This window comes from Temnothorax curvispinosus, unplaced genomic scaffold (assembly GCF_003070985.1).
Source record: "Temnothorax curvispinosus isolate PA1 unplaced genomic scaffold, ASM307098v1 QBEX01016065.1, whole genome shotgun sequence".
Lineage (NCBI taxonomy): Eukaryota > Metazoa > Arthropoda > Insecta > Hymenoptera > Formicidae > Temnothorax > Temnothorax curvispinosus.
In genome coordinates, this window is record NW_020225845.1 from 65,923 (window position 1) to 77,542 (window position 11,620).

Below are 11,620 nucleotides of genomic sequence, written 5' to 3' on the forward strand. Positions count from 1 at the left end.
CAGGAGACGCATTGGAGACCCCGCGGCAAGCCGTGAACTACGAATCGTAAAATCCGTATTATTATGGCCAAAATACGGCTTACGATTCGTTTCGATTTTACGATTCGTAGTTCACGGCTTGCCGCGGGGTCTCCACCGTGTCTTGATCAGCTGCTCCTGTCGACCCTTAAAGCACACAATTTCTGATACTAGCGGTGGACCCATATGACAGCTTACATTTGAAGTTAGCTTTGAAGTGAACCTAATCTAATAACACACATTAGTTTCTATATATGTACATACATAAATATGAGATTCTTACACACACATGCATAACGCGGACAATCCCAGCCAAATACTACATGTCATTTGTCTGTCATTAACTTTTTGACAGTATTGTCACGGACTAACTAGCTTAATTGTCTTATGCAGTTTGAAGCATACCTATAAACTGAAATTGTCTGAAAAATATATAGCTTTCTCGCTCCGTTTTTTATACAATTGCATTTAATCATTGTTATTTTTATGTTTGCAGCTATATTGTAATTAATGTATATATTTACAAGTAAATATATGTTATAAAATCTTTTTAAAATATATATTTTATGTATTTTAAGACAAGAAATCTACTCGAAAAAATTATTGCTTTTGTTTTTGTTGCGTGTATATGGTTTCGCACTGAGCGCATCGATAATTCCGAGGGGCGATAACGAGGGCGATAATGTTTTTGTTTCGTACGTGATATGTGCGTTGGCGCCGCACAGTGGGGCGAACGCCTCATTTTTCGGTCATTTGCTTGTAACTTCTACATTTTTCAATGAAATGACTTGAAACTTGACATAAATAATGTACGATTATTATACATTTAGTGTATAAAATCAAAATTATTTAATTAACAATTTTTCATAAAGCGCATAGATAATTTTTTTATTTTTTAAATACTTTTTAGTTTTTTTTAAATCGGTTCTATTTTTTAAAAAATTTTTTATTTTATATTTTTTTAGTGCTTCATTAAATTAATATGAATAATTATTATCGCATATTTTCTTACTGCTTCGTACCCTGATGTTTTAGCGCGATATTTTATGTATTAAAACCTTTCTGGAAAATTGCTTTATAGGACAGTGAAAACCGCATTTAAATCCGTTCAGTAGTTTTAAAGAAAATCGTAGTCATACATACATACATACACGCCGAATATAGAACCTTCATTTTTTGAAGTCGGTTAAAAAATAAAGTTAATTTGATTTTCAATGATAGTCTTAAACCTCGGGATGTTTAATTTTTGTGAGTTTTATAATAGAAAAGGAACTGTTTTTCTTGCTTCTCACATCTATTTCTTGAACTTAATCATCATCTACATCATTATCGCTAAAATATAATAAACATTTTGCATCTTCAGTTAATTCTTTCTTTTTATGTCCCATAATTTTTTGCGAATTAGATATTATTGGATCTGAAGCAATTATCAAATTATTAAAAATATCTTCATTATTTTGTATTCGCAACATTTTTCGCGAATGATTTTCTCTATATTTTCTAAAATATTTATGGTTTGCTTCCTGGGCATCTTCAGATAATTGTCCTATTGGTACGATAGCATTTTTTATAATATCACTGCCATGAATCAATAATTTGTGGACTGAGACTGGCATGTAGTACCATGGGTATAATGATACAAATAATTCGGCAGTTCTAAAAGCATAGGATTCGAATTCCAACACGTTAATCCTATTACCGCTAGCGATTACTTGCAACAAAACTCCAAATCGAGTTATTAAGTTTTTATCTAAACCTGCGCAGCCTGTAATGGCAGCTGATAATTCTGGATTAGCAAAAAATTTTTTGGCCGTGTTACCATCATTGGATGTACCTTTTCCTTGTTTCACGAAGTCTATCAAGAGACCTGCTTTTGTTCTGAAGGCAGTCTGTATCTTTTTCTTTGCTCGACTTTTCGTTTATGACTCTCATTCCTCGCTGACCAACATTTGATATTAATTTTATACGAAATATGTAATAAGCATTAGAAACAGCGAATCCAGCAATGTAACCGTAATTGTAATGTAATTGTAATCGTAACGGCTAGCTATCCATTTTGACTTCAAATTCTTCGTGAAATTTATGAATTTTCGTTTCAATGGTTCCAACGCGATTTTGGGTAACTCAGTATCAATACATGATATTATGTGGCTTATTAAAGTCTCATAATTTGATAAATCAAGATTATTTGCACGCATACACTTAAAAAGTTGACGATTTGTTCGGAAATTTTCCATTTTGCGAGCGTGTTAAAGTATAATCCTCTATATATTTTATATATTCTATATATTTTTCACTGTATCCTGAAAAGGACGCAAAGTGAATTGTATAAAGCAACGACAAAAATCAAAACTTTCAAAATAAAAAAGTCTTTAATCGACTACTGATCGAGAAAAACTAACGAAAAGTTCTTATCTCCGCTGTTTTTATTTCCTCCTCCTCCCCTCTCCTTCCCTCCCCCTTTCCTACCCCCTCGAGGAGAACGAATAATTTAACGTAGAGCAATCTTATTGGCCCATGGATTTACAGAATACTCCAAATACATTTATCTAATAATATTTATCATATTGCTATTATATTAATTAATGTAATTAATTGTTATAAAATATGGATGTAATTAATTGTTATAAAATAGCAATATTTAAACAAATCATATATCCTTTTCGTCTTTCTTTTATGAGAAAATAGACATCCATATTTACTCGACATGATCGAACGTCGTCCATTGAGCTATTCATGGACGACGTTCGACTATGTCGAGTGAACTTTGAGGTCAATTATCTCAAAAAGGGGGACGAAAGGGGATGAATGATCATATATGGCCAAAAACTAGACACTTTGCCCTATTAAATGGCGCAGAGTAAACCTTAATCCATTCTAATCCGCAAACTTTCTTCCTGTTTGAATATTGAAGTAAGAAATTTTTAATAGTCGAATATGTCGTGTATATTTATTAATATACTAGATTTTTTGCCCGTGCTTCGCGCTGGCTCAAAATCTATTCCCCTCTCCCCAAACTCACTCATTAATTAGGAGCATCTTTGATATTCTTTCTCCTCAAACTCTAACCTACATCTCTTCGAATTTTTTTTTTTTTTAATAAAAAATAATAGATAATATAATAGATGCAGATTAGCATATTGTCAAATATTTCAAAAATGTAATCCTTTATATAAAAGTCTTTAAATTTTATTTTTGCTCGTGCCTCGCGCGTTTTTACCCTCCGTTGATCCATTATTAACTCTCTTTTATTTTCTTCTATTTTATTTTCTTTTTTCGAAATCATCGAAAACTTAGAAAAATTTGGCACTGGTTTCAAACAAATCAATTCTTAATGAAAAATTATCCATTAATAAAAAAATAAACTTATCCTCCAAAAATTAAAAAAATTTTGACTCCTATTTCATATATAATTCTTTAAGATATGGTTAATTAATTCCCGAAAAATTGTAAAAATTTTGTAACCGGTTCCCAAAAAAATCGGTAACAAAAAATTATACACTTTATAGCAAACCCCAGGAAATTCTACCTTTATTTCATATACAATTCTTTGAAATTTGATCAATTAACTCCCGAGAAATTTGAAAAATTTTGTAACCGGTTTTCACAAAAATCGGTAACGAAAAATTATCTATAAAAATTATCCATAAAAAAAATTTAGCTTGATATCTCAAAATTTACGGAAATTGGAGCAGAAATCGGAAACCTTTTTATTATTAGCAATTTTTCTATAAACTCATCGTAGCCATCCTAAAAAAATTAGAAAATTTTGAAACCGGTTTCCAAAAAATTGATTATGAAAAATTATACACATCTTCGCCATCCCCGAAAAATTTGGGCATAGTTTTTAAGAAAGTAACGAAAAATTATCTTTAAAAAAATTTAGCTAATATCTCAAAATTTGAGGAAATTAGAACAATCACGTACCTACATTTTTTTAAACAAAAATCGAAAACATTTTAGAAAAATTGGAAAAACTTCGTAACCGGTTTCAAGAAAATCAATTCATTAATGAAAAATTATCCATTAATAAAAAATTAAACTTATCCTCCAACAATTAAAAAAATTTTGACACGACTGCTATTTCATATATAATTCTTTAAGATTTGGTCAATTAATTCCCGAAAAATTTCAAAAAATTTGTAACCGGTTTCCAAAAAAATCGGTAACGAAAAATTATACATTTTATAGCAATCCCGGGGAAATTCTGCCTTTATTTCATATGTAATTCTTTAAGATTCAATTATTTTCCGAGAAATTGGAAAAATTTTGTAACCGGTTTCCAAAAAGATCGGTAACGAAAAATAAAACACTTTATATCACTCCCCAGAAAATTCTACTTCTATTTCATATACAATTGTTTGAGATTCGGCCAATTAATTTCCGAAAAATTGGAAAATTTTCTGATACCAATTTCCCCAAAAATCGATAACGAAAAATTATACACTTTATGGCAATCCCCGGGAAATTCTACCCCTACTTCATATAATTTTTTAAGATTTGGTCAATTAATTTCCGAAAAATTGAAATAATTTTGTAACCAGCTTTCAAAAAGATCGGTAACGAAAAATTATACACTTTATAGCACTCCCCGGAAAATTTTACCCCTGTTTCATATATATTTCTTTTAAATTCAGTCAATTATTTCCCGAAAAATTAGAAGAATTAGAAAAATCGGTTTCCAGAAAATCGGTAGCAAAAAAATGGCCACGACATTTTCATCCCCGGGAAATTCTACCCCTGTTTCATATACTTTTGGTAAAAATTCGGTCCACTAACGAATGAGTAGTTCGCGTACATACAGACAGACAGACAGACAGACGTGACTTATATATATAGATAATAATACTCAAATGACATAAAACTAAAATAAATATGTTTTTTGAACCCTAATAAATAAGTTCTGATAGGCATTTAACTCATATTCGCAGTTATACTTTCGGCGGAGACTTTAGAAAGTAACCTATCAAATTACTAGAATTTTAGTATTCACGAAAATGTCATACTTTATCAGATCATTTTGAGAAAATAACAAAGGATAAAATCAATTATAAGCACATTTATTTATAGTTTAGGATATATATTAACATAAAATCTCATCAAAATTTGAATTATACGTTTTTCATTTTTTCGTCCAATATCCGGTTTATGATAGATTCGCCCCACTGTGCGCCGCGTCTCGTCAGACTCGTCTAGCGTGCGTTAACGTTTAGTCGATTCGTACATTCGCGTCTCTTTACTTATATATTAGCGTCTCGTATATATAAGCGTCTCTTATATATCTCGTCGTGTAATCCATTAAAAGTATAAGTTCTTTTGTATTCTTTCGTTTATTGCGCGGTGTATGGAAAGCTCTGCTGTTTTTGTGCGAAGAGCGAGCGTTTTTTGGAAAACTTTGTCGCTTCAGTTTTTTTATTTGGAAATAGAAAAGCCACACCTTTATTTTTATTCATAAGATACAAGTTATTATTTGCTTTAGAATCAACACAATCAGCATTGGATAAAAAACAGAGATTCTTTATCTTTTTCCTCTTTATCAATAAATATTATTAAAGCATGATGTGTTATATTATATAGAACAATCTTTGTTTACACCTAAGTAATGATAGATTAAATCTAAAAATTTATGTTTAATATAATATGTCATATATTATATTCAATATATTATAAAAGAAAAAGTTAAAAATATTACATCTCTTAATTAAAGTTACAATATAGATAATTATAAGCAGAATAGAAATAATAAAAATTGTTACAATTTAAACATTTACATTTAAACAAATGTTTAAAACATGTTTTTATTTTTTAGATATATATTTGTTTACAAATTGATATTAGGTATATATTTTTGAAAGTTTAATAGAGATTTTAAAGGTTAAAGGAAAAGGGTATAGGGGATAAGCATGTAAAAATTGCAAGTATGAAGTTGATATTGGCGTCGTAAGTTAGTACCCATGTGACCTTAAACTCCTGCAAATATTGACCTTGAAATTATATTTTTGAAGAAGTTATGGAGGAAAAAAGAAAAAAAAAACAAACAATTTCTTTCTCGAAAACGGCTCGACCAATTTTTATGAAAAAAATATATCTTGTAGGTATCAATAATGGTGTTTAAAAGAAAATATTTTGTAATTTTTGAACAAATAATAGAGCTAAAAAAATTTTTTGAATTTTTCAAACAATTTTTTTTTGTGTTTCTTTAGAGTGACACCTTTAATTTTTTTGCAAAAACATTGTACTAGTATCTATTTTAACATATAATTTTCCTAGATAAAAAATATAGTTTTGGAGTAAAAAATGAAAATCATGATCGTGTCACCTGATGCTCAAAGTAACGCCTTGTAGCGCCGGTCAAGGCATAAAGGTGCTTTGTTATTGAATGGCATATTTTGTTAGAAAAGCTTTGGCTTATTATTTATTACTTGTTTATCACATTTTTTTAAGGCTTTAATTACAATTTTTTAATTATTTTATATATGTTTTAAATATGTTTATTCAATAATGGGTATTCTTCTGTTGAATATATACAATGATTTCATTTACATTTCTATAATATTCATTTAACGGAGCAACATCTGGAATCTGAAAATTAATGCAAAATTTTAATTCATAGAAACTGCAAAAATCGCATCTCATAATTATAAATGCTAACATACCAGCAGATTTTTCATAATGTTGCATCAGGTACTATCCGTGCAACTTTTGAATTCCAGATACTGAGACACTTTACCCATGCAATAGCCCCATTATAATCAGCAATATTTTTGGTACAATTTCACACAGCACGCCTATTGAGCATCAGGTGACACGACCATGATGACATATATAAAATAATTAAAGAATTGTAATTAAAGCCTTAAAAAAATGTGATAAACAAGTAATAAATAATAAGCCAAAGCTTTTCTAACAAAATATGCCCTTTCAATAACAAAGCGCCTTTATGCCTTGACCGGCGCTACAAGGCGTTACTTTGAGCATCAGGTGACACAATCATGATTTTCATTTTTTACTCCAAAACTATATTTTTTAAAAATTTGGGAAAATTATATGTTAAAATAGATACTAGTACAATGTTTTTGAAAAAAAAATTAAATGTGTCACTCTAAAGGAACACAAAAAAAAAATTGTTTGAAAAATTTTAAAAATTTTTTCAGCTTTATTATTTGTTCAAAAATTACAAAATATTTTCTTTTAAACACCATTATTAATACCTACAACATATATTTTTTTTATAAAAATTGGTCAAGCCGTTTTCGAAAAAAAAATTTTTTGTTTTTTTTCTTTCTTCCTCCATAACTCCTTCAAAAATATAATTTCAAGGTCAATATTTGCAGGAGTTCAAGGTCACATGGGTACTAACTTACGACGCCAATATCAACTTCATACTTGCGGGGGCAATTTTTACATGCTTATCCCCCTATGCCCTTTATTTTTGGAATAACAATATTAATATAGTTCTTGTGTATGACGATAAAATTTATTTTTTAAAATATCAGTTTAAAAAAAACAATTGTTATGTATAAGATAGTAAGACGCAAAAATAAAATTAAATAAGATATCAATATAAAATTTATACTTTTATATGCTTTAGTTCTCATTTATAAACTAAAATAAAACTTATTTTATAAATTTCTTGAGTTTTATATTTATATTACGGTATAAATATCTATATATTATTGTATCTACATTATACATTGTATTATGTAATATAGATAAATATTTACATTACATTTATTCTAAATAAATTCTTTACAGTGATTTAATAGGATCCTTATTAGTATCAGTTAAATATTAGCAAAATTAAATCAATTATACAGATTTAAGTAGGAGGAGGGAATTTTACTGTTCCAACGGAAACTGTATTTTAAATCCGGCCAATAATCAGCGCGCAATTTACTAGTTTCGAAATATGTGTACTAAATACACACAGAAATATAATCTTCTACGAAGATCCAGCTTAATTAGACTGTAAATGGAGTTTCTTTTAAATTAATTTGTACATTACATCCATGTTTTATTATTAAAACGAAATCTAGAGAAAAAATATAGTAACACATAGAATATAACATATAATATAAATTTTATATATATTTTTTAGAATTTTTTATAAGTCTCAATTCTTACAAAATTTCTGAGAAAATATAAGAAATTTTTTCATCAGGGCTATTCAGTTGGTGCAAAAATAATTGCGGTTTTTAATCTTCAACTTCAAATGTGAATATCTCAGCTCATTGAATGGTCTACGTTAAGTATTTGTGCAACTTCTCTAGTAGTTTTCAGTGAATCCGCATCGATAGGTAATGGCTTTCAATTGATGAACATTATCAACAGCTTCAGGTCGATCACTTCCCGCTTCATCTTCTAAACTTTTGTGGAGCTAATGGTATCTATACGTTTCTTGGACGGTCTTTTGGCCGAATGCCTGGTTGATATTGCGTGCAGTTTCTGAAGCTTTTTACGACCCAATTTGAACTCATGCAAGAAAACCGTACAAGAAAATCGTACGAATTGCTCCTTTTTCATTTTCAATTTGATAGTTCTTAATAACTTCATATATACGCTAGGAAGGACAATAGCACTAGCATAAATGAATACAGGGAAGTCAGAACTTTAAAGTGGTATACCATGTGACTATAATAAGACACAACTTCATGTCGAAATACAGAACTGAAATTTAAAATCAAAGTGATAGAAACTGCAATTATTTTTGCACCAACCTAATATATTATAAAAATAGTATAGAATATAATATATATATTGTGTATCCTTGTGGGTATGTGTTCATAAGCCTATGTGTTAGTAAAACGTTAGTAAAAAGAGAGATCACGTTTTTTTAAAGAAGTACAAATCATCAAGTTTTTTATTTAAACATTTTAAACATGTATTAAGCAGTGTTTACATAATAATATGTTTAAAACAAAAGATACATACGTTTACATTTAAAACATATCCCGGACAGCACAATGTCCAAAATCGGGACATAAGACGTGTTTTAGACGTTTTTCAGATATCTTTTAGCAATCTTTTCGTAAGACGTCTAAAAGATGTCTTTTAGATACCTTATGTTCCACTTTTAGACATGGGTGCTGTCTGGGATCCTAATATGTAAGAAAAATTATGTAAACGTGAGAAGCGCGCGTTTGAAGTCGAAATGTATCGCGGGTTTTGGAATGATAATACATGGCCTCTTGTAAATCAGAATCGGATGATCAGAAACCGAAAGTTCTTGGGTTCAATCTCAGCGTTCATTTTACATATTCTTCGTCTTAAGAGGAGGTTTTCCCCGATTAAGGAAAAGAGTGTTTAAAGACTAAAAAAGCACCATTATACATAGCATTCTTCTTTATCCTGTTGATGGCCGTTTGGGTTAATTAATTATTTGTCACTTGATGCCAAAACAAAATAATGATTTTAAGCAAAATGACACTTACCGGTAGTAATTTATTATAAGAATGATCTGATTCTATGCAAAGACTTAATCTGGATAGGTGACAACGTACCTCCTATAAAATTAATTGAAAAGTCAGTGAAAACTTCAAATGGGAATAAAATGCATGTAAAACAGGTAAGTTAATTGTCAGAAATCGTATACCTCAGAAAGTGATGGTACAGCATTTTGTTTGAGTTTTTTTTTGCCATCTTCTCTTATTTTCTCAAACTCAGACTGAGCGAAATGCAACTAGATATAAACAAAAACAAAACAAAAAACATGTAAATTTCTATTCTTTATTTATAATAAGGAACTTATGTAAGTAACAGGAAATATCAAATTCAATTAACCTCACATACAGCAGATGATTGAGATATTCTTATATTCCCTAAATTTTGCCTCCACTTAGTCTTTAAGATACTATCCGTTGGAAAAATCCGAAGAATGAGATCATGACCATACTTAGTTGAGCATCCAGGTATACAACATTTGTTGTATCCCATAATTTCACAGATCCAAAGATTACATTTAGCGTTTTCTATAGAGGCTGCGTCCCGATATTCACTACCAGTGCACACATGTTTAAAAGATGTCTTTAAGCCAGTGGCACACGGTGCATGTTTTCCTGCTGGATCGCTTGCAATCTAGTAAATTACTATAATTGCACCACTCAGCACTCAAGATTTCTGGTAATTTACTAGATCGCAAGCAGTCCAGCAGGAAAACATGCTCCGTGTGCCGCTGGCTTATAAGATATCTTTTAGACATGCGCGCTATCTGGGTAGTGTCCACTAGTGTACGTACATACATACATACACTGATAGTGAGTGTAAATGTTTTCCAAGGGACATTTAGTAAAATTTAAAAAAATCTGAAACTTTGCATAGTAATTTGCATAGTAAAAGTAATTGCATAGTAAAAAAAAATAGAGTAATAGGTTCTAATAATAAAATAATTTTTTGTTTGGGCTAAAAAATGGTTTTAGGGGTGAAAATACCCCCTTGAAAAAAAAATAATTTTTACATTTCTCGCTGTTTAATGACGGCTTATTTTTTTTCTCTTCTTCGAAAGTTCTCTGCAAGACATTACATAATATAATTTTAAATGTTGTTTTCTATAAATTGTTTATTCTTACAATTAAATTATTAAAATTATTAAAATATTATTTATTCTATGTAATTGTTACAATTATAATATATTGTTCAAAGAAATATTAAAAACAAAAACAAAAACAAAAAAAAAAACAAAATCAAAACAAAGAATAACATGTGTCAATTATAGTAGTATAAGTATTTGTTATATGTCGAGAAAAATAAATCGTTTCACATATTCAATAATATATAAAATAATTCATTTAAATGTTAATTAATTAAAAAAAATGTTACATAGTATTTTATTTGTTATCGTAAGTAATTATACTTACACAGCGTTATGAAGAATAAAGAAGCAGTATAAATTCAAGAGCAAAGTTGTTTTTTAATAAACGCTTTAATAAAACGGCTTTTTAAAAGGTAGACTAGAACAAATACAGACGCGCGCGTAGCGCGCACCATTTATTTAATTATATATATACATATATTAAACTTTTTTTAGATCCTCAGGGGTGTGCGTATTTCAATTTTGTATTTTAACTCGAAAGCGGTTCATCGTTAAAAAAAACGCAAGAGGAAGTCTTTATAGAGTTTTAGTTCCTGATTAAAAAAATTGTTAAACAAAAAAAACCCAGTGGCGTACTATTTTCTCATTTTCTTCATTAAAAAACTTAATATATATGAATTAAAGTAATTTAAATTGACCGTGACTGGCAATATATAGCGTCTTTTCGATATGAACATTGAAAAACTGTGAGCCAACTTGGTTTGTCGGATTCACACAGCAATTTTTTTCGGATCAATCATCGAGACATTATTAATTTTGACCATGGTTTTGGTCAGTTGATGTAATTTCTAAATTAAATAGTTTTTAAATTTTATTGCGAAAAATATTACCCCAGCCAGGGTTTGAACCTGGAACCTCCCGTATACCGTGCAGGCGTCGTGCCAATTCGACCACTGAAGCTGTGGTAATATTTATCGCAATAACAACTATAAGATGGAGCACCGATTACTAGGTCAACGGTGTATAATAAACAGAATAATAAATTTCTTTCGCCAGTATATAGAATAACAATTA

At 29.4% G+C, this 11,620-nt stretch overlaps 1 protein-coding gene across 4 annotated transcripts; it reads right to left on the reverse strand.

The window, feature by feature from the left end:
• Positions 1 to 6,507: 6,507 nt before the first annotated feature.
• LOC112466350 lies at positions 6,508 to 10,065 on the reverse strand. 4 transcript variants are annotated; one of them, XR_003042129.1, is made up of 5 exons: positions 9,799 to 10,065; positions 9,611 to 9,697; positions 9,450 to 9,521; positions 6,675 to 6,806; positions 6,508 to 6,600 (listed from the first exon to the last, which is right to left on the reverse strand). XR_003042129.1 is itself a non-coding variant. In XM_025034413.1 (4 exons), exons 1-4 carry the CDS (start codon positions 9,949 to 9,951, stop codon positions 6,771 to 6,773), a joined length of 348 nt encoding a protein of 115 aa, XP_024890181.1. In that variant the 5' UTR covers positions 9,952 to 10,065; the 3' UTR covers positions 6,566 to 6,770. The 4 variants fall into 4 exon arrangements, 3 of the variants coding, with proteins under 3 accessions (XP_024890181.1, XP_024890180.1, XP_024890182.1); XM_025034413.1 differs by having other exon boundaries at positions 6,566 to 6,806; XM_025034412.1 differs by lacking the exons at positions 6,508 to 6,600; positions 6,675 to 6,806 and adding an exon at positions 8,115 to 9,328 and having other exon boundaries at positions 9,799 to 10,063.
• Positions 10,066 to 11,620: the final 1,555 nt, after the last annotated feature.

Bases quoted from the DNA above. Each gene is read 5' to 3' on its own strand.
- LOC112466350 (XM_025034412.1), bottom strand. From the start codon at position 9,951: ATGGGATACAACAAATGTTGTATACCTGGATGCTCAACTAAGTATGGT. The intron at 9,698-9,798 runs GTTAATTGAATT...GTTTATATCTAG, and splicing joins AATCATCTGCTGTATGTGAG to TTGCATTTCGCTCAGTCTGA. The intron at 9,329-9,449 runs GTAAGTGTCATT...GTGCTTTTTTAG, and splicing joins CTTATAATAAATTACTACCG to TCTTTAAACACTCTTTTCCT.